Genomic DNA, 24124 nt, shown 5'->3' with positions numbered 1-24124 from the left:
AATGCTCTATTAGTTATAATATGATTGTGTACATAAACTAAAATCAATAGTAACTTTTAACATTAAAATAAAAAGGAGCTTAAGTCCTTAGTATCAAATGGAGATATAAGACAATACGTTAATAAATAGTATTTTTTTTTGCAAAAAAAAGAGTATAAATTAATAAGTAAATTTATACCTAACTTAATTTTACAAAAACAATATATAAAATAAAAATCACACGTTATTTATATATTATAGTTTTAACTTATTTCTATTTGATTACTTTAAATTTTATTATTATACAAAATTTGTATTAAGAAATGAACTTTAAATCTAACTTAAATTCGTAAAATAAACTTAGAAAATAAAGTTTGCACCCAATGAAATATTTTTATTTCTAGTTTCTATGGGGCGTAGGCCTCCCCAAAGGTAACGGAGGCGTGCAAAGGTTTCCTCAGACCAGACAGAGATTGGCCCTCGAGTGCAAAGGGAGAAGGGAGCTTGACTGCAAGACCCACTCGTCGAGCAGAAACGAAAGTCGGCCTTAGTGATCCGATGGTGTCGAGTGGAAGGGTTCCAACAATTTTACATTGAATTGATACAAAACTAAATCAATTAAATTAAAAATAAGTATTGAGCTATGGTCATCTCTAATATAGTTAAATGTGTTTAGAAATGGCAAGTATATGAACAAGACAAGTAAAACATTGTTGCACTTGATCTCTAATAAAATAAAGAACTGCACCCAAGTTATCATAATATATTGTTATTATGTTCGAGGCAATGTGAAGTTCCTCAAGAAGAGATGAAATTCATGTAATTTGAGCAAGAACAGCTACTACACTCTGATATTTATCTTCAATGCTGCGGTGCAAAACGAGACACTGTTTATGAGATCCTCAAGAAACCAAATTGCAAGCAACATAAACACAAAAACTATTAAAGGATGAGCCTTTCATAGTATATAAGTGGGTGCAAACCTCACCTCATAGAGCCGGTTTTATGGGGTTGAGTTAGGCTTAAAACCCACTTCTTAACATGGTATCAGAGCTCTAATCAGAGCTCTTATGATACAATCTCATTTACCCAAAATTTATTTATTGGTCATATTCTGTGATACATGTTGTGCGTATTATAAACATGCTTCCCACACCTGTTTTAAACTATTCTTCCCCTCATGAAATGCTTTTCAAAACTGATGCAAATTTTAATGGATTAAAGGTGTTTGGTTTTTTATGTTATGCTAGCACTTTGTCAACAAATAGAAGAAAATTTTATCCAAGAGCATCAAAATGTGTTTTTATTGGTTGTCCAAGGTAGACAAAAGGATATATTTTGTTGAATATTCAATCAAGAGAAATTTTTGTGTCTAGGGATGTTGTCTTTTATGAACATGTTCTTTCATACCAGAGGGTTCAAGATACTAGTAATGAAACTAACAGTCCTGATATTGATGATCAAATTTTGTTTGCTGAAGATCAATTTGTCTTAAGTCAGCCATCACAAGTCATTCTTGCACCTTGTGAAAATACACCTTGTGATAATGTTGAAAATTGCAGTGATAATAATTGTGAGTCACAAATTAAGGTTTCAGACGTAGATTGTTCCCATATAGACCAAAACCTCAATGAAAATCATGATATAAAACAAAGTTTTGAATCAGATCCATCTGTCCGAATGAGCACAAGAATAAAAAGATCACCCGAGTATTTAAAGGATTATCATTGTAATCTTAACGTTTCCAGTACATCTTCAAGAGTTAAATATCCTTTGAATTATGTTTTGTCTTATAGCAATTTATCACCTTCTTACAAATCTTTTGTTATGTCTCTTTCTTCACATGTTGAGCAAAGCTATACAATGTGAGATATCTGCTTTAAAGTCAAATCAAACTTGGGAGACTGCTCTTTTGCCTAAGAACAAAGCTGTCATAGGTTGCAAATGAGTATTCAAAATAAAATATAAGGCTGATGGGACAATTGAAAGGTATAAAACAAGGTTAGTGGCAAAGGGATATACACAAACAATTAGACATAAACAATGCCTTTTTACATGGAGATTTGAAAGAAGATGTATCATAGTTGTTCCTCCTAGATTGACTTCTATTCCATCAGGAAAAGTTTGTAAACTAAAAAAGACTTTATATGGTCTTAAGAAGTGGACTTTAAGTCTAACTCAACCTCATAAAAACAGCTCATGTGTTAAGGTTTGCATCCACTTATATACAATGAAATGTCCTAATCTCTAGTCGATGTGGGATTTCCAACAGATACTGAGACTGATTTGCAGAGACAATGTTGCAATTATTCGGTTCATATCTATGCCAGCAGTGGAGAGCACTGTGACCTATCTTACCACGTATCTGACGAATATGATATGTGTCACCCTGTACAACATACTTATCTGGTTGATCCAGAAGGTCTATGGCCTAAGGAAGTGTCTTTCATTGCACTTCTCTAAAGTCTGGCATTGACTATTTCAAACTTTAATTCTGGTTTATTGTGTGTAGATTGGAGATTTAGACTAATATGCCCTGAATTTAAGGTTTGGGGCTTTTCATTTATGACAGAAACTTGATACTGTTGGAACAAAGGTCAATGTTCCTTTTCTTCATCACCAAGAAATAGGTAAGGTAATTAATTTTCATTGGGAAAAGGTAGTGATGTCAAACTGATGAGTTCTCTCATCGGTCTGCAAGAATAGTTCTTTGCTTGAAGGCAAGGATAAACCTTTCAAACTTGTCAATGGATTCTCTTCTTATAGTCTGCAAGACTAGTTCCTTGCTTGAAAGAAAGGAAAGACGACTGTAGTCGGAGGAAAAGAAATGAGGTCAATCATGTTTGGGGATTTGCTTCTTATTGTCTATTGATATAGCTTTTATGGCAAAGGTAACTAAAAGGAATGACTTGGAAAAAATATTTACATCCAAGTCTCAAACCTCATTCCACCCTGTCTCAAAATCTCTGTATTTTAAAAGTATTTTGTTTCTTTCATCAGTTTTTCAAGAAGTCAGACTTGATACCTCAATCTTGTTGCAAAACTATATTGTTTCTTTAATCTATTCAAAGTATCGAACCCTCACACCATCCTGTTCCTCAATCTTGTAGCAAAAATATATTGTTTCTTTCATTGTTTTCTTTTGTATAAAGTCACAATCTCCCACAACTCTGTCCCTCAAACTTATTGCAGAAAAAAAATGTCTATTCGAACAAATCCCATGAAAGCAGTGCCTACATTGTTGAAACGTTTGGTGACTACAGACAAAGAAGCAAATTTGAAGGTTTTGAAAAATGAGTTGATCCAGATAAAGAATTTGTTTTCCATGGTGAAGAAAAATGAACAAGAACTACTTGACACTTTAACCATGGTGGATGGCTATCTTCGCAACAACATACCTAAGTTGGTGAAAGAGGAGGATAACATTTGTAAAAAAATAAGGGAATCAACTAAAAAGTTGCTGCCACTTGATCAAATCCAAAGGGCAAATAATGCTCCTGAATCACGAGGAATAACAGTTCAAGAATTGAAGCTTGGTGAAAAAGAAGAAGTGAGCACATCACTCCCTTTGACCCCACAACCTGAGGAGTTGGGAGTGATTGAGAAAAATTATAAAAGCTTAAATCCTCTAGAAAAGAAATGTTTGCTGTCTCTCCTACATTTCCCAGAGAATTCCGTTATGAAGAAAAGGAATATAATTCTTTGGTGGGTTGAAGTAATGAAAACAGCAAAGGAAATTGGTGAGTTTGTGTTTGAAAAGCTTACGGATCTTAAACTAATTGTACCACATAAGTATGGCTTTGTGAATAAATTTAAAATTAATCCTCTGGTCCATTATCATAAGTCAAGTGGGTCATTATTAGGAAATGATGAAGAGAAGTCTTTTGGAATGTACTCACAAATAGTAACCTCATCTCATTACAGTGATACTCTACCTGGATGTTTAGCACTTGACAAACAAAGAGTTGAACTAAGTGATGAGTTTGGTTTTAAATGGAACCATTTGACAGGTATTTTTAATGTTGGTGCAAGTTATCTTAACTTTGGACCCCAATCAATGGCCAAAATGAAGCATTTGAAGGTGCTTCAACTTGGTCGTTGGCTGCACGCTTCACCAAAACATCATATTGAAGTGAACAACGAAGAATTCTTGAAGGAGTTAAGGGATCAAAAGGATTTGGCATATCTTAGCCTTCGTGGAATATCTAGAATATCTGCATTGCCAGATTCCATTTTTCAACTTCAGAGACTAGAGACTCTCGATCTCAAGGCCTGTCACAATCTAGAAACATTACCAGACGATATTGCATCGATGAGAAACCTCAAACATTTGAATCTGTCACAATGTTACTTGTTGGAAAGAATGCCAAAGGGGATTGAGAAGCTGTCTAAGCTTGAAGTACTGAAGGGATTTGTGATTGGTAGTCCTGACAAGACTCCTTGCAAAATATCAGATCTTGCACATTTGTCAAAACTAATGCAACTCAGCATACACATAGGAAGTGGGGCTATGATCCAAGATATAGAGTTTGAAAGATTGAGAGAGTTCTCAGAGCTTGAGAAGCTAAAAATATCATGGGGTGTGTTTGACCCAAGGTACTGTGAGAGGCAGGTTAGTTTGCCTCCAAAGTTGAAAAAATTGCATCTTGAAGGCTTTCCAGGACAAGATTTGTCAGAATGGTTGAAACCTGACAAGATAGTCACCAGTTTGTGTGAGCTATATATTACAGGAGGAAAACTCCAAAGTATGGATCTTCAAGGATATGCTCATGTGTCTTGCTCATTGCAGATCATCCGTGTCAAGTACTTAAAACATTTGAATATTAATTGAACCAACAAATTTGCTGGATCTGTTACCTGCTATGTATTGCAGAAAATAAAATATGTTCTAAATTATCATGAGTTTGAATAGATAGCCTTTTGAGTGAAGAAAGTGAAAGCATGTGTCTATGTCCTAGTGCTATTTACAGAATTTTATATACATATTCTAAATTTAATTGTGCCTAGCTATGTTATTTTTCTTGCGATAGGGGTAATACACAAGGAGATCCTCTTCTCTTCTACTTAGTTGAGGAAGTTCTTATTAGGCATTTTTCTCTCATGGTTCTTAATAAGCATATTCTTCCCCACGGTTGTCCCTAAAGGGCTGGTGTTCCCTTCTCATGTTTTGTATGTCGATGATGTATTTGTCCTTTACAGGGATAACAAAAAAAACTCTTTCCAATTTAATATATTTTTTGGATGTTGGATGATAGTGATCCTCACTCAAAATGTCTAGAGATTTCTTCTCCTCTTCTTCTCCTTCTTATGAATGGGGAAGTTGGTGTGGCCTAGTTCTATACCTCCAATGAAATCTTTAGTGCTTTGGAAAATTTTGCACAACAAACTTTCTATAGATAAGGACATTCAAAAGAGAAGGGTTATGATATGTTCTATGCGTACTTTTGTATGAGAATCATGAGGAAGATATTTGGAATTTGTCTTTTGGACGTCCTTCTATCTTTTTCTGTCTTGAATTCAAAATGTTTTTCCTGATTTCAGTAATCCTTCTTAGGCATTATTTCTTTTCTTAAATTGTAGGAGCCCTCGGGTTAAGCACATTAGGCTTGTCATTATTACTTTTACCTTATGGATGATATTTTACTTTTACCATGTGTACTTTTTTCCAATAGCATATTAGCATTGACTTTACCATAAATTCTATAGAAGAATGTATCAGAATGTCAGATAATATTTTTAATAAAAAGATGCACAATGATATTTTTATTATTCTGTTTTGATATTTTTTGGAATCAACACTAGATCTTTTGTGATCTATATTCCAATACAAGTGGTTTGGAAATTTCGTAGTATTTATTGGATCAAGGTTAATACTGATGGAGCGACAAAGGCTCTCCTAATTTTGTTGTTTGTTTAGGGATCGTAGTAAAGAGGAGTATCTTGAGATTTTTCCTTCTTATTTGGAGATTCATAACTCTATATGTTGAAGTTGTGAGAGTTATACTTACTATTGAGAATGTTAAGAATGCTGGTTTTGAGAGACTTTGATTAAAGATTGACTCTTCTTTGCTTTTTGTCAAGCTGCTTTGGTCCCTTGGTCTATTAAGAAAAAAATGGTGAAAATGTTTGAAGACTTCTGAGTAAATGAAATTCAAGATCACCCATATTTTTAAAAAAGAAATCATTATACATACAAGTTGTTAATCTGGGAGTGTAGTAAGTTAAATTTTGTTTGGTATCATATTTTGCTCCTATTAATTTGGATGCTTTTCCAAAATAGGTATAATCTCTCTATATCTATGAAGCTCGAACACTTCTTCTTAAATAGAGTAGGTAAGATACTTATTAGTGAAGTGTTCAATTAAAAAAATTATTTGTTGGATTTTTGAAAATTCTACACAGTTCTAACACAATTTTAAAAAATATAAATACAATAACTTTCTAAAAACTCAAATTTATTGTATATATTTTTATTACAATTATAAAAATAAGAACAAATTCTTTTGAACCAGTCATGAAAAATATCTTCTTGATCCCAAAAAAATCTGAAACATACTTTTGCACATAAATATTTATTTTCAATTTATATAATTCAAAATTATATAATATATAGATTCGTGTCTCCGTATTCTACATTTTAGAGATTATACATATCTTCGTCTCCATATCTGTGTCATATCTGTGTCAGTGCTACATAGCTCTATATTCAAATTTTAGGAGAGGTTGGTTCTTATTAAATGAGTTTTGGTGTAATTCTTCATGTTTTGCATTCTTTTCTTTTTTTTTTGTTTAGATTTTATGTGGGAGAGGTTGGTTCTCCTTACATGGATTTTGTTGAAGTCCTCCATATTTAGTATTCTTTTCTTTAAAAAATTTAATATGCTCATGTGATAGATAATTAATAAATATTGAGATGTCAAAATTCATAATGATATTTAACATAAATTTTATAAAAAGAACAAATAAACATGAAAAAATAAAATAAAATCTCACAAAAATATGCTGTCCATTTGGGGTGAGAACAAAAAGCTAGAGATACATTAACAAAAAGCAGTATTGGTAGTAGTGGTTACAGCTACCATAACTCCACAACATTGGTTACACACCAGTCACCACTCACCATGGCCACCCAAATGCATCAGTTGAAATTCACACCTCCAGTGATGGGAGTAGATATGGTATAAGCATTTCAATATATGTCTGGTCAGTAATAAGGACACATTGCAGATTTCTATGGTCCTTCCATGCACAAGTTTATGACAAGGGTTATTAGCTTCACATACTACTTGCGCTTGTACCTGAAAATGGAATTTGAATTGAGAGCTCATTTATTGGCACTGAAAAAACTAGTGTAAGATAAATTTACATGCATGAAGCTAATAAGAGGGGCAAACAAATATCTAATCACTGCAAAAGCAATGGACCAAACAAAATGAAAATGAGAAAAAATTTGATTGCCTATGTCATTATTTTCACACTTCGGGTCAATCACAATCCCACTTTAGAAGCAAAAGAAATTCTAGACGAATCAAGATGAGATGAGATCAATGATTTGATGGATGCTTAAAAGCAGAGTTTCTGGTTTCAGAAATGAGACTATTTATAATTAATACCTTGACTTGCTTTTGAATGAACTCTTGGACTTCTTTCCTCCTCCAACACCTTTTCTTTTTGGCTTTTTATCCTTCATTTCAGTCTGGAATAGATCCCTCATCTCTTCTGTCCTTGAAGGAGTTTTTCTCGGAACATTACTAGATTTCTTTTGACTCTTCTTCATAATCTTGCCAGAATCTGCTGCCTTCTTGACAGCCTTCACTGCTTTTGCCCGTCGGTAAGCAAGATCAACAAGTGACATTCCACCCTTTTCTTTTTTATTTGTCCCCTTGGCCTGCAATCATATATGGATTTATTTAAAGTGCAACAAGATGAACAACAAAGAGTATATTTCAGCCTTCACTGCATGAAGAACCTTACTAGGGAGGAGAAGGATTACATACCTCTACTTGGTTACCATCCTGCTCCTCATCCTCCAACATCTCTCTAGCTGCTTCCAACTTTCTGCGCTTCTTTCTAGGCAAATGTTTCTACACCAAGACATATTCATCAAGTAAATACATAGCATTGCATATACATGCAAGCCTACTTACATTTTATATTATATAAACAAACAAAATTGCATGCATGGGAAATTAGAGAACTCTGTTACCTCTCGCTCTCGTTTCCTCTTTTCCTTCATTCTGAGGTCTTCAGCTTGTTCGGCACTAATTACCTCTTTCCCAGAACTCTTGTTCTTTTCTAGGGAGGACGCCTGATCATAATCAATATATTTCTTATCAACAATTGGTAATATTTCACCCAAGAAAGAGAAATTTAAATAAAGAAAAACTTGTCATTCAATCTTTAGTTTGACTGGCATCTAAACCTTCACAGCTAAATGAAATAGTCACCATTATTCGCGTGCATTATAATTGTTAAGGTATGACTTGATTACATTAAATAGGAAAATATGATATGATTTGACTATCAAACAGGAAAATATCTTGGTAAATGTTTCTCATTATTAACTATTGATTTTATTCCTTATTATTGTTTCATGTGTGTACACTACACCCGGAACTCATTATGTCTCTTTCTGGTTTCTTTCTTCTCAAGAATAATCATTAGAATATCTTGTTGGATATTCACTGAAACATAGGTGTATATGGTAGAATCAATTCGGAGCAATCTTTAGGAACTAATCAAGATTTGTATATTTGTGTAATTAGGATTGAATCATTGTAATTATTACTTAATACCGAGACTAATTGCATTTTTAATTTAGCTATTATAAGAAGAAATAACAACCATTTTCCAAAAGCTTTCCTTAAGAAGCTGAAAATGACAGAGTGAGATTACTTCCTCAAAATAAGCTATAATCAAAAGACAATCTATTCCTAGCAAGATTGCTTTTATTATTCTGAAGTATAACGCTCACTCAGTCCACTGTCAAATAGGAAATAATGCCAGTAACTTGAGAGACTATTTCAGAAAGATAGAAGATATTCTACCTTAGCTGCTTTTGCAGCAAGCTTTTTCTCCTTCTCTGTGACAAACCATGTTCTTTTGGGACGGGAAAAGATCTCTTCCTTATGTTCAATCATGTTTTCGGCCTACCAGTGTCATATAAGTGCATACTTTTAGTAAAGGGGAAATGCTAATAATGAGAAAACGAAGACAATTGTTCCCAAGACAGGGAATATAATATAACCACATTAAGAAAATTAAGTGATGATACTCTCGAAACAATATATTACAAGTTGATGAGACACAAAAACTGGACATGATTACTTTTTTAGTTATAAGGCTTGTCAATATTGATGGCAAGTAAAGCAAGATAACTGATCAATACCTTTGTGGCCTCCATTTCAGCTTTCCTTAGGACTCTTTCTTCACTGAATAAAAAGAAATAGAAATATAAATATAAATATAAATAGAGTAAAATGCTAGTAAAATGGAAGTGAAAGATAAAGAATGAAGCTTTAACGATTAAATAGTACAATCAAAACCTCTCTTCTTGAAGTACTTCATAAATTTGATCCTCCATTTGGTCAATAATATGAGACCACTTAAGTATAGACTGCTCAGCAACAGTGCGGCTTTTCAACTTTGAACCCGCCCTCTTGGCCTAATTAAATGAAAATCAACAGGTACAGGAATGATTATAAATGGCTCATTTAAAGCATGACAAGATTTTTTTCCTTTTCCATCTTGACAGAAAAACAATAAAAGTATCTGGGTTTTCTTCAGGCAAATTTTACTGAAGTGATTAATAGTAAAGATATGTATAATCCAGACCAAATAAAAACTAAAATCAGTATACACATAATGAATGGCATACTTCTCTGTAGAGGATGTAATTAAAATGTTTGATGTAGAAACTTTCTGATGAAATGTCAAACTTGAATAATTGGGAAAAATAATTAACATACATTGGCAGAATATACGTAAATGACTAAAGGGGACGGGACCCAAAATCCAGATCAGCTCAGGCAACATTTTTCATTTTAAAAATAAGGGAAACTGTGCAAAGAAATATGAATAAAATGGAGCAATTCTTCAAACAATACTCACAATGGCTTTTAAAAGTGATCGATCATTGTCAGACACAAAAGTGACAGCATATCCTTCTCTTCCGGCTCTTGCAGTACGACCCACTCGATGAACATAGCTTTGGGGAGAAAAGAATTATTGAAGTTATCAGGATAACCAAAGAGAGAATGAGATAATGTTCAAGGTGAGATCAACAAAAAAAGTTCATATATATACAGCAAAGCAGCAACATGTCAATCAAAGTTACCAGTTAACAAAAATATGGATCATAGATTATACCTAGTAAGATCACGTGGACATGAAAAGTTGATAACTGTTTGAACACCAATAATGTCAAGGCCCTGGAAATAAAAGCATAGGCAACAGTGTCAGATCTACATCCAAATTCAAAAAATGCAAAAAGAAAATGCTAATAAGCTACAGTTTTACTATCCCTATCCTGTCTTTCAGGATAAGAGATAAAAAGGGGGTGTTTGATATAAGAATACAATTAATAATACAATATTCAAAGTGAGTAAAGAAGAAAAAAAAACATAGAGAATAGACTCGTACACGGGCAGCCACATCAGTTGCAACCAGAAATTCCACTTGCTGCTTCCTAAACTGTTCCAAAGCCTAAATAGATAATCAGAAGTGAGTAAATCTTGTCACAACCACAACTCGTTCCAACAGGAACAAAAACAAATGAAGTCCAAATGAACATCATCAAGTTTAGTATCCCAAAAATGTGATAGCAAGATAACTACAAAACCAAATAAAGAGCAAAAGTACAAAAAAATACACATCAATTATTTACAACATACTTCCAGACGCTGGGCTTGAGTAAGATTTCCATGAAGCTCGGCAGCTTTTAAGCCAGCTAATCCAAATATAATCTTTAATCTATGTGCTGCTTGCTTTGTTCCACTGCAGAAAGGAAATAATACTCATAAAGCAGTACAAATGAAGGCCAACTGCTAGAATAGAGGCATAATAAAATAACCACAGGAGTCGCAGTTAAATCAACCTCCTACTTGTTGCCAATCAGTTTCATTGAATAGCCATATAAGAGAATTCATAAACAGTTCATGATATAGAATCACAGCCTACGTGCATAAGCATAAGGAAATGATAAATGAAACCTGAAGATGATGACTTTGGAGGTAAAAGTTTTTGAGCACATTGCAAGAAGAACAGCTTCCTGGTTTACTTCACGCATTCTTCGTAATCTAACAACTCTGGAAAAGGAAAAATAAAATAAACAAAGCTCAAGATTTTAATTAATGCCAAAACCTTGCAAACCCCATAAGTTAACATAATAGTTTCGTACAAGTAACTTCAATGGATAAAATTACTATAAACAAGCATGAAATTTGCTCTTCTTCATTTGCTTTTAAAATTAAAAAAAAACACTCAATGTCCATTCCATTAAAAGATTTGCTTACAACAAAAGAATATTCAAGAAGTATTACTTATTGATTTTTCTTCAACAATAACTTCTTATTTATCACTATAATATGACATACAGCTGACTATCAAAGCATACAGAACAGATGTATATGGTAAGTGATGGTGTGAGATTAGAAAATATAATGAGATATAAAGAAATTACTCCTCAGTCAAGGTTGTTGGCCGTTTTGTAGATGGATCAGCAGAAAGACGCAAGGGCTTTGACAGGGAAAGTTTAATAAGTTCATCAACCTCCTCAGTCATTGTTGCTGAAAACAGCATAGTCTGCCTTTTTTTGGGACACACGCGAACCTGTTTAACATTAAACAGACTTTTTTAATACTTTATTTGAAAAACTGAAATCAGGATAAATTATAAAACAGCATATTTAACTGTAATGACTCTTGCATTAAATGGACACTAAAACTTACAAGTTCTTGAATTTCAGCACTAAATCCAAGCTCCAAAAGACGATCTGCCTCATCAAGGATTAGAACAGCAAGATCATCCAAATCAACAGACATAGCATTGCGTAAATGGTCAATCATGCGTCCAGGAGTAGCCACAACAATGTCTGGCATTGTTCTCAAAGCAACCTCTTGCACCTAGGATGGGAAAATACCACTTTTAAAACATAAATAGCAAACGAGACAATCTTTGTCCCCAATCAACTAGACAAACGTAGAAAATTTTTATAGCAATAAAAGCCACATTGCATCCACTAATTAAAAAAAAAACATCAAACTAGGTGACATTATTTAACATATGGTAGAAAAATGAGACAAACCACTGATTATGAAGAAATCAATGGTTTTTTTTGTTTATCAAATACAATCCTTCATATTGTCCTAGTTTATTAGTTAGAAATATTTCTACAAAGGGCTCGTTAATCTAATTAGTCATGAGAAAAGGTCATTTTTACAAAAATTCTGTCTTAAAGCAATTCATATTGTCAGTCAACAAATAGATATCATATCATACAGTGTTAAAAAATGTGAAATTTAAATTTACTACTAGTACGAAAGAAAAATCATGTCTTGGAACTCAAGAATTGTTTACTATGTATGAACTGTCAAACAGACAAAAAATGTACTGTTCTAGAACCCAATATTTACAAGGTTGTATAAAAGACAGAAAGCAAAAGAAAATAATTCTCCAGGACAAAACCAAAACAGCTGACTGTATACAGAAAGCATCACAAAAGGCACATAGTTATATTCTGAACCACCAGCAAATCTTGTACATTAAGCTGTCAGGAAGTTGAAATAGTGATCAAACCTTTGTTGAGAGACCCCCAACAACCAGGCAACACCTTATATCAGTAAACTGAGCAAGCTTCTCTATCATGCTGTGAACTCTGTCAAAGAAAAATTATAAATAAGTATATTTGGAAAGCAATTAACATGAACCACTACAGCCTTCCACTGGATGTGCTTAATTTTCAGAATTAAATATATGAATACAATAATATTCATAGACAAGACAAATCATTGATTTAAATGGAGCCTAATCTGAATTTGATGCATTAATTTAAATGTATTAAAAAAGCAATAAATATTTCAAAAAACTAGATCCATCCAATGGAACCATTAACTGAACCATCTATATACTCAATGGATCACATCAGTTCAAGCTTTAGCACAAGTGATAATGAAGAACGTGCATGCAAAGCCAGATCAGATATACTAGTAGGCCCACATCATACTCGGTCAAAGAAAAGAAAAGAACATTCATAGTACATTTTAGTATCTATAGGCCATTCCTCTCCTAGAATGATATATTTAGAATAATTTACAAAATAAATATAATCCTGAAGTAAAAATCAGAACAGTTATAAGACTTACTGGACTGCCAATTCTCTGGTTGGAGTAAGAATGAGGACCCTTATTGCACGCATGCGTTTTGGACGGAACAACAACCTCTCTAGCGTAGGCAGTGCAAATGCAGCTGTCTGCATGGAAACACAAAAGCATGATATGAACACAGGGCATTATAAGCAACACCATTGTACAAAAACGCAGGCAACAAAACAACTGAAGCAAGGTATCACAAATTTACAAACACCCAAAGAAAAGCAACAGAAATACCTTCCCTGACCCAGTAATGGCACTACCACATATATCACGACCAGATAATGCCAATGGAATACATGCTGCCTGTCATCAAAATTCAAAACGCCCAAAAACAAAGTAAAATTGTCTGCACGAAGTGTCATAAATAGCATGAAGTCACATACATAACTAATTCCAGTAGTACCAAGACTCAAAAAATAAAGCTAAGCAAAATATTGAAGGTAATCTATCCTAAATAGCATTTAATTAAGCCACCATTAATGCTGAGAATTAAAATAAAAATCAACATAGTCAAAAAGAAAAACCTGAATTGGCGTTGGTTTAGCATACCCCAGGGCCTCACAAGCCCGTAGCAAAGGACGAGACAAATTAAGCTGCAGGAAAGAATCAGCGTGGAAAGAGGTTCCATCAGAAGGAGCAAAAAAGGACTTGCTATCACCACCATAACCCTCTTCTTCGTCTTCTTCATCCGGTCTATAGTCTTCCTAAACAGAAGCATTTGAAACAAATAAGCACTATTTCCTATCATTAGTAAGAAAGCAAATTCTGAAACAAGAGAAATGCTAGCAACACTCTCTCCAATACCCGTTTTAAAAAACAGTATTATTATTAGCTAAAATATATGGAAAACACAAAATTCCACAAGTCTCACACTCCTTCAATAAGCCTCCGCTCAATATCTTATAGCTTCCAATAAATTTTAACCAATAACAAACCATGTCCGAAGGAGTGTGTTGCAATGCATCTTGCTATCACTATACTTGAAACAAATAAGCACCGTTTCTACAATCTTCCTAAACAAACTCAATAAACAAATAAGCAAGTTTAAACAAGCACTATATTTCAACCCCTGCGACTTGAACAAACCCCACAGAACCCTTCTTCAATTTTCCCAGAAAAAACCCAACAAAAACAGCATTTAAAGCATACAAAAAACTTTCAAATCCTAAATAAAACCATCTTCTGAAACAGAGAAACACTTCTACAATCCTCCTGAACAACAAAAAATTCCAATGGTATATGCAGAAGGGTACACTACTAAAAAAACGAAAACCCAATGATTAATTTCCAATCCTAAGTCAAACCAACTTCTGAAACAGTGAAGCACTTCTGCACAATCCTCCCCAACAAAAGAAGATAATTTTTTCCTATCGTATAATAGTAAAAATCGAGAAGGGTATACGAATGCACACACACGCACACAAAAACGAAAACCCAATAATTACTTGTTCATCAAGTTCGGACTCGGAGCTGTGGTCAAGCTCAGCAACGAGCGGCGTGGAACGTTGTCGGAGAGCCTTGGAGATTTTCTCGTCCACCGAGGTTGTGCTCCTGCGAGCGTGCTCCTCGGCCACTGATTCAGTGTATTTAGCGAAGTCCCATGGAGACTGCGTTTTCTTTTTCGAAACCCGCGGTTCTTTGTGCCGCCCTTCTTCTTCTTCTTCGTCAGAATCTGATCCTGACTCCGCTTCTTCTGGTTCTTCTTGGTCTTCTTCTTCCTCTTCTCGTTCGGAGTGTTCAATTTCTTCGTCGCTGGGAGGATCGAAGACGAAGCTGGGCGACATGGCTGGTTGTTTGGTTGTTTTTGCCGCAGGTTTTAGAAGGGTTCTGCTTTGTGTACTTCTTGTAATTTAAACCATGCAAAGGAGCGATAATGGGCCGGGTCATATCAAACATTTCGGCTTTTTCTTCATGCACTCCCATAAAAATAGGAAAAAAGACAAAAATACCCTCCTCATGGACTCGAAATTAACTTTTATATTATGAAAAATAAATTTGAAAATTAAATATGCAAATTAAATATTGTCATATCATGTAGTTTGCAAACAAACAAGATAAAAAATGTTTTCTTTATATATTATAAGTACTTTAATATTTTTTATTTTTAATAAAATTTTAATTTTCTTTTGTGAAGTTGGTTTAATTTTTTTACCAATTCACAAGTTATCCCTTATATAAAAAAAAATCAATAGATACAACCTATATTACTAAGTGACACGAACCAACTCAACTCAATAGATAATCTCATATACTTTTAGTTCCAGCTGCACTTCCATTCTAATGTGCATTTTTAGAGGAAGAAGAAGAGAGAGAGTTATTTTCAAAATAAGCTTTTTCCAAAAAAACTCGTTCTGAAAATTATCATATATTTTATGGGAAGTTTGCATTAGAAGATTTTCAATTTAAAAATAATTTTTGGAAAGAGAGTAAAATGATTTTTTAAAAGTTATGAGTGTGCAATTAGAGGAGGTTATGAGATGGGGAAGAAAAAAACCAACAACATTTTTCATTCCATTCCAGCGAAGTGAAATCACCTAACTACCTTTTAAAATCGTTACAAATTTCCAGAAAATACTTTCAGGACCTATTTAAAAATTTTCAATTCACAGTCTATAATTAATATTTAACTATTTTAAAATATATTCTATACTTAAATTCATTATAATAAATAAAATTTTCAAAATATTTTAAATTATTTGAGAAATCTTATTTTGTAATGGTAACAAATTTTTTCTAACAAATTTTGAAATTAGTATATTTATACAAAATATTTTATGAATTTTGTAATTTAGTTTTCAATTTATTATTGATAATTTCATATAATTAATTTAATTGCAATCTAAAACATGTTTTAAAATTTAGTAAGTACTTTTTGTATTTCATTACTCATGTTGTTAATAAATTTGTCTTTAGATATATTGTTTTCCCTTTTATTTAAAATAGTATAAGACAATTGGATTAGGGTTTTTTTTTTCTGCACTCGTCAAATTTCTCCTTACATTTAGGTGAAATAATCAAAATATTTTATTTGTTTCGCCCTAATTCTATAAAATTCGTTTTGTGAAACATAATCTGGAAAAAGTTTATTCTGAAAATTCTATTTCAAAATATATTTTTTAAAAATATATTTCATAAATTCTGTATTATAAATAAAAAAACTGAGATGTTATCTGGGATCAAAGGAATGCGGTGGTGTTTAAGCAAGGTGATAGTAGATGCGGAAGAGATGTTTCAAAAGGCTCAAATTAAATCTTGGCTATAGATGAAGCACAAATCAATCTCTTTTAATTACTCCCTTGTGGATTGGATTCTGAATCCAATGATCTGCATTAAAAGCTTCAAGTGAGTGGGTTAGGAAGGCGTTTTGCCATGGCGAGGAAGGTGGGAGGTGCTGCAGGTGGGCGTGGAGTGATCTAATGTTGTGGAGGGTGAAGGAAAGAAGTCGGTGTGAGGTGATGCAGTAGAAGTTTCGCTCCACCGAGTTAGAAGATGTAGTACTCCCAATTTCATGTAGGAAACTCACAGAATGGTGCAATATCTTTGGTGAGCCCGAGGGAGTAGGGTGGATGAAGAACAAAGAAGATGGTTTGTGTAGATGAAGCAGAAGTTGAATACGTTGTAGTTTATACATCTAATAGATGTTGTTGCACGGTGCATAGAAGCTCTTGATACCAAGGTTAGTAAAACAAAGATGGCTTGGATTCTGGCCAACTTTGACCCAGTTTGTGAGAACCAGTCAAGATTTCTGTCACCGCAGCAGCTCGAAATCGGGTGAGGTGGTCTATAAAAGGAGTGGGCCTTTGGACAGGTTCTGTATGGTGCAAGGTGATGAATCTGTGCTGAATTATGATCTGCAACTTTAACCCAAAGTTGTGTGACCCTCTCTGGTGGGAAGTACGAGCCAGTCTCGTAACAATAAGGGAGTCTCTAGTAGACTTAGGCATGGTATTATGGGATTGCAACAGAGGTCATGCAATAAGGAGCAACACCTACAAGGTGTTGTACTGTGGCAATAAAAGAAGTGTTATAGGGGACGATGGAGCACGGAACAAGGCATCTAGCAAGGAACGAGTGTCAAACCTTTGTATTGAGCATGGTGGTTGGATGCTGAGGAGTTCGGTGTGCATATGCTGTCATGTGCAACACTCTGCTGTTTAGTATGCTGGAATTGGATATGGGGATGTGCTTATTTCACTTCATTCAGTTTTGAAGCCACTGTTTTTGGGCTTTTCTGATTGCTAGTGGTTCCGATTGACCTAAGGCATGTGCTAGTTTCTAGTAGCCTGCAAGTTGTTTTACTGCATCAATGGTTGTGTGAGTCTAATAGGTGCTCTATGGTGATCAAGAATCAAAAGTTTCTGTTGTATGGAATTATTGACTTTTGTATACGGGTTGGGACACCCCTGAAGTGTCCCATTTTAATTTTATTTATTCTTTACTGATAAAAAAAAACTGAAATAAAACATAGAAGAAAAAAAGAAAGGTAAAGATATAAGAAAAAATATTTCTTTTATTTTTTTTTCTTATTCAATCAAAACAAAGAGTATATAATATATATATATATATATACACGACCCGTACACTCATAATAAACAAGATAATGTAAAATAAAGAACGGGAAAGATTAAAATAAAAAAGACAAAATAAATGTTAGATGTAATGGTGGTCATGGAATCCAAATCCAAATTTTTGAATTAGATTTTAAATCCAAATCCATATTTTTTTTATAAAACTAAATTGGATTTTTACAAAATTCAAAATCAAATATTTGGATTGGATTTTAAATTCAAATCCACATTTTTTATAAAACCAATTTAGAATTTTATAAATTCAAATCGGATCCAAATTCATATTTTTATAAAATAAATTAATTAGATTTTAAATCTAAATCTATATTTTCTAAAAAAAACTAACATAATATTAATATAACAATATGTAACAAAAAGTTTAATATTACATAAATATCAAGAAAATATAATAAAATTACAATTTAATAATACCAAAAATTTAATAATACAAAAAATTATAACTACTATTCATGAGAAGTTTGAAACTAGTTAATTTTGCTCAAGTACAATACAAAGATAGCATAATCACAGGATATTAGTTCAATCTATCATAATATTTTCTTTATGCAACTCTTACTACAAGAAAGTCAATGAATATCATGATGGCCTTGTCATGACCCATGTTTTCATTTTCCCTAGAAATTGAGAGATTGGTATTGTTGGTGTCAACTGGCTCATATAGTGAAACTTTTGATGAGTTTGACTCTGAATAATAGCACTGATCCACACCAATTAGCCTTCTCATGTGTCCAGCCTCAAATGAACCCTTCCAAGCACCAAAATACATGTCAAAACCCATCTCCTTGGTAATAGTGAAGAAAAGGAAGAAAATGACACAAACTTAAATTCATATGGAGAGTTATGTAGGGTTCCAATCATGGTTGTCAAACTCGCGAGTCTACGTAGACTCGTGGGAGCTCCGTAGACTCGACTCGTAGACTCGTAAGAGTCTACTTTCATATTAAAAAAAAATAGTGTAAATAACTACATTTAGTCCTGAATGAGAATTAATAATATACCAAATCATCTAACTTCAAAGTCTCAAATAAAGAAGGTCATACAAATGCTACAAAAGTTAAATTGTTCAATTCAAGTCATAGAAATTAAATAATTAGAAATTCAAATTTCCATGTCCAATCCTCTAATGATATCCTCTCCTCCATCATCTCCATCATCATCTCCATCATCATCTTCATCATCATCTCCATCTTCATCTTCATCTTCATCCACATTGACATCAAAAGTCAAATTTTCAAGATCAAATGCATCTAGAGTTGGAACTGTTATTGCCGAATTTAAGTGAACATTTGCATCTTGAACTTGATCAATCTCATCAATATTATCTCCCTCTTCAGTTATCCATTCATCATCTGATTGAATATCATCAAAGGGAAGAGCAACTGTTTTTCTAATTTGCTTATTACTCAACTTCAAGTTGTACATGACATACACCAAATCATTCATCTTTTTCTGATGCAAACGGTTTCTTCTCTTTGTATGAACCTATATTAAATAGGAAATTTAGTAACTAACCATATAAAACTAAATAAAGAAATTATAGATAACTTCAATTACCATTTCAAATGAGCTCCAATTTCGCTCACATCCAGAAGAGCTACAAGTCAAGCTTAGAATTCGGATAGCAAACCTCTTCAACTCAGGAGTTCTATACCCAAACATCTCCCACCATTCTCCAGGAAGTATTGTTTTTCTACTTTCCTTTGTGTCATCCATTGCAAAGGCTCCTCTACCAAAATGATACTCAACAAGTTGCACATTAATTATCCTTCTTTCAGCAGCATCCTTAACCAATCTTCTCATGGATGTATACAAGCCTTCTTTCACCTCAGGATCATCAGATCTAAACTCAGGTTCATAATGGAATTGTGGATTGAGATAGTATGCAGCTGCATGCAGAGGCCTATGAAGTTGATTATCCCATCTTGCATCAATTATTTTCCAAACCTCTTCATAGCTACATACATTCATTCAATAGTAATCAATACCAACCAACCAACTATCATATAAGTAATAGAAGAAGAAGGAGTAATTAAATTTTTAAAGAGAAAAGCTATAAAATTTTTACCTTTTCTTAATATGATTAAAATTGTTCTTAATCTTCTCCTTTGCACGATCCATCTCTTCATATATGAAACCCATTGCAGGTTTTGCATCTGAATCCACCAATCTTAGGACCACCATAAGAGGGGCAGCAACTTTGAGGCACGTGGAGATATTCTTCCAAAATCGGTTGTCTAATATCATATTTTCAACCTTTTTCCCCTCTTGTGAAGTTCCAAATTTACTTGTTTTCCATTCTTCAGAACTGAACATGGTCAATAATGAGGCTTTCAGTTCATGAAGACAACCTAGAGTTAAATAAGCGGTGGCAAATCTAGTTACACCCGGTCTTATCAAGTCTCTTTCTTTTGTGAACTTCTTGAACATGCTAATTAGCATTAATCTGCCATAAATATAAGTGGTGATCTTTCTTCCTTTCTTGATAGTAAGCTCATGGACCTTCAACTTCTTTTCAAAATCTTCAAAAATCAAATCAATGCAGTGGGCAACACATGGGGTCCAATACAAATGCTCCCTTTTTTGCATCAACAACTCTCCAGCTGCCTTGAAATTTGCAGCATTATCAGTCACCACTTGCACCACATTTTCTTCTCCAACTAATTCAACAACATCATCCAGCATCTTAAAAACTTTATCTGCAGTTTTTGATATGTCCGAGGTGTCCAATGAATACATAAAAATAGTCCCTTTAGGACTATTTACCAAGAAGTTGCAAATAGAACGCCTCTTTTTATCTGTCCACCCACCAGACATGATTGTGCAACCTGTTTTCTTCCACTCTTCCTTGTATTCTTGAAGCACTAAATCAGTTTTGTCAATTGCTTGCTTCAATAGTTTTTCTCTAATATCATATGATAAGATGGAGGTTTATAGCCAACTCCATATTTTCCAATCATTTCACACATCTTTGTAAAAGCTGGATTTTTAATTACATTAAACGGAATGGCACTTGTGTAAAAAAATTCAGCAACTTGAGCATCCACTTCTTCTTTATAACCTTTCTTCATCATTTGATTTATGGTAGCTTGAACTGCCCCCCTACTACCAACTTTTTCTTTTCCTTTAGAACCAAATATATGTTGTCTTTCTTCAAGCCCCTCACATCCTTGGTCTTCATCAATTATATTTAACTTTCTTTTTTTCAAAGAGGCTTGCTTAGCTTCTGCAACAATTTTTATCATCAAATCTCTTATTTCTTCTGGAACAGAACAACAAGGTTCAGAGTCCTCCCTAGTTCCAGCAAGATGATGCTTGAACATAAATATTCCTCCACTCACAGTCTTTGAACAATAACTACACTTCACTTTTTTTACCACTGCCATTAATATCTATCCCATGCTTCCATCCAACATCAGTTATATTTCCTGAAGCATTTTTACTTCTATTAGAAGATGCAGATGCAGTTCTATTGAGCTCACTTGAATTTGATCCACTCCCAGACATTTCTTAACAAAAATATTGCTCCTCCAAATTCAATTTCTGTCAAAAAAACAAAAGTGCAGGGCAACCAACAACTATTCTCAATTAAAAAACAGTCCATTCTGCAGCCAATTAAAAAAAAAAAAACCCTAATAATCCCTTCCCTTTCCTACCCTAATTTCACACCACCCAACTCTAACCTTATATGATGAGCAACAACAACCCACAAGTCCGACGAACACTCCGACGCGACCACCGCAACGCACCACCGCGACGCCCCACCTGTAGCAACGCGACGCCACCACCTGCAGCAACTTGCGACGCGACCACCACCACTGCAACTTGCGACGCGACCACCACTACTGCAACTCACAACTCAATCTATCGTTGCTACACTCCACAGAACAAAACGGAAACACAAAACGAAACGCAAAAACCTAAGTTTTTTTATTTCATTCAGGCCCCCATTCAAAACGACACAGTTTTGTTTTTAAAAAAAAAAAAACCCAGCTGGACTCGCCAACTCGGACCAGAGTCGCGAGTCCACACCGAGTCTACCGATTCCACACCGAGTCCACCGAGTTTACCTCAAAACCGAGTCTACTGACGAGTTAACTCGGTAAGGCAAAGTGGGAACGTGAACTCGGACAAGTCAACAAGTTGACTCGCGAGTTTGACAACCATGGTTCCAATATTTAATAATTCATGTGAATGACCCTTCAACTAGAGTCATATAATTTAGATCATCTCATAGATCAAACATTTTGTGATACAAATAAATTGTTGTAATTTAAAAGTTAAAATCTTCAATGGTTTGTGATCTTTACATGGAAGAGTAAAGCATACCCGTTAGAACACCAAAGGCTTGGAGATTCTGAACAGGACAATGGTTGGGAAAAGGCAGGGGAGTTGGTTTGGTTGAAGAGGGAGTGAAGGAGAAGTTAGTTCTTGTTGAGGCAGATTCATCAATGATGGTGCTTGGAATGGTTGATCCACTGCCTCCATTCATTGGCAAGGTCAAATCCAAATCAGGAACCATAACTTCAGAACTGAAACCATAATAATTATAATTAATCCCTTAGAAAAGAACAACAACAAACAATTTCAATACATACTTGCTATCTTTGTGCATTGTCTTGTCTCCTCTCCAACCTTGAAATATTCCATGTATCATAATCTGAGAAATTATAAGCAAAAACAACAAAATGAGAAAAAACAAATAAACTAAGAAAAAAGATAAGCAAAAACAACATGACTGCTAAAAACAAATCAACTAAGAAAATAAATTTACATGACTTGGATATTTCCATATTCTTCACAAGACTTCATGCTTATAAGGACTAAGAAGTCCATTTTTGCAACCTGTATGCAACACCAAAAATAAAAAACAATCAAAGAAAAGTTAACTTATTTACTTCTTGTGATTCAAAATCATTGGTGAATCATAACATCTCAACCTCAAAGAAATCAAGTTGTGGCCATGAAGCAAACATACTATGTAAGAGAAATTATGGTTGATTCGCCAACATCTTGTTGAGAAACCAACTCTATAAGAAATAAAAAAAAAAACTTATCGTTACTTAATACATATTTAATTGTAATATTAATACGTATTTGGAACATCAACATAGCTTGGTCAACACATTGAAGCTCTTCAAAATCATAGTCTAACAATGATGGTAAAGGTGTAACTTTTAGCCAATCTTGTGTACAAATAAATGCCTCCATCTTTTTATGTGATAAAGAACTACGATATGGATCAAACACTCTTCCTCTTGTGCTAAATGTGGACTTAGATGTTACTGTAGAAACATGCATAACTAATAATTCTCCTGCTATATTTGAAAGGATTGGAAATTTACATGAATTAATTTTCCACCAATCTAGAATATTCAGATTTGTACTTGTATCAAGTTCCTCCTCTAAATATTTTGAAGCTCAGATTTGTTTAAAGAGGTTAACCCTATTGTTTGCAAAAATTTATTCCAACCATATGGATCATTCTTATAACTTTGTATCTCTACATGTATATGTTGTGTGTCATTTTCAGCTCCCCCATTTTGACTTTTATATTCATCAAACAACAACTTCAAAGAAATATCTAATCTTGACTTTAAGACACATCTGTTAGTGGTCTTTTCTAAATCAAAAAGTTGATGAATTTCCCAATTCATATATCTTATTTTATATCTAGGATCTAAGACAACGACAATTAGCAACAACATATTCAACTAGTTAGGTTCACCCCAATATTTCTCATATTTCTTGAGTGTTGTTCTTAAGAAAATGATTGATCCCATTCCAAATTCCTACCACCTCTAACATGTACATATTACTAGTAACATAGGAGGCACCAGAGATGCGCATAGTAGCTTCGTAAAAAATACTCAGAAATGGTAGAATAGACTCATCATACTGCCAATCTTCTTAAGAAGGCAAACCAAATCCCTTTCCTAACTCATTAGCTTATTTTGTATCATGAAACTCAAGCTCATCAAATTCCTTTTTATGTTTCAAAACAACATTTAACATCAAATAAGTTGAATTCTACCTATTTTCAACATCCAAACAGATGTGACCCTTATATTCAATGTTTTGTTTCTCAACACACTCTTTGAATTTCATAAATCTAGAAGGAGATGATCTAATATATTTCAATGCAGGGCGAATTATTAAAACAGAGTAGTCAATCTCTTTTAGTCCACT

The 24124-nt window shown here is 33.7% G+C and overlaps 3 protein-coding genes across 3 annotated transcripts; 1 reads left to right on the top strand and 2 right to left on the bottom strand.

The window, feature by feature from the left end:
• The first annotated feature begins 2233 nt into the window (after positions 1-2233).
• LOC137833421 (disease resistance RPP13-like protein 4) lies at positions 2234-4810 on the top strand. The gene is made up of 4 exons (XM_068641773.1): positions 2234-2401; positions 2552-2614; positions 2857-2870; positions 3172-4810. Exons 1-4 carry the CDS (start codon positions 2234-2236, stop codon positions 4808-4810), a joined length of 1884 nt encoding a protein of 627 aa, XP_068497874.1.
• Positions 4811-6887: 2077 nt separating this feature from the next.
• On the bottom strand, positions 6888-15169 carry LOC137831187 (DEAD-box ATP-dependent RNA helicase 28). Its single transcript, XM_068638763.1, has 19 exons — positions 14795-15169; positions 13874-14053; positions 13584-13652; positions 13341-13447; positions 12775-12853; positions 11928-12101; positions 11660-11808; positions 11190-11285; positions 10872-10974; positions 10621-10683; positions 10348-10409; positions 10090-10186; positions 9525-9643; positions 9368-9410; positions 9027-9128; positions 8186-8287; positions 7977-8063; positions 7593-7867; positions 6888-7277 (listed from the first exon to the last, which is right to left on the bottom strand). The coding sequence occupies exons 1-19, from the start codon at positions 15131-15133 to the stop codon at positions 7262-7264; spliced, it is 2262 nt and encodes a 753-aa protein (XP_068494864.1). The 5' UTR covers positions 15134-15169; the 3' UTR covers positions 6888-7261.
• Positions 15170-18930: 3761 nt separating this feature from the next.
• LOC137831186 (uncharacterized) lies at positions 18931-21450 on the bottom strand. The gene is made up of 3 exons (XM_068638762.1): positions 20004-21450; positions 19493-19892; positions 18931-19420 (listed from the first exon to the last, which is right to left on the bottom strand). The coding sequence occupies exons 1-3, from the start codon at positions 20750-20752 to the stop codon at positions 19037-19039; spliced, it is 1533 nt and encodes a 510-aa protein (XP_068494863.1). The 5' UTR covers positions 20753-21450; the 3' UTR covers positions 18931-19036.
• Between the last annotated feature and the right edge of the window lie 2674 nt (positions 21451-24124).

This window comes from Phaseolus vulgaris, chromosome 6 (genome assembly GCF_000499845.2).
Source record: "Phaseolus vulgaris cultivar G19833 chromosome 6, P. vulgaris v2.0, whole genome shotgun sequence".
NCBI lineage: Eukaryota > Viridiplantae > Streptophyta > Magnoliopsida > Fabales > Fabaceae > Phaseolus > Phaseolus vulgaris.
Note: the sequence above shows the minus strand (reverse complement) of the source record. Positions and strands in the feature narration are given on the sequence as shown.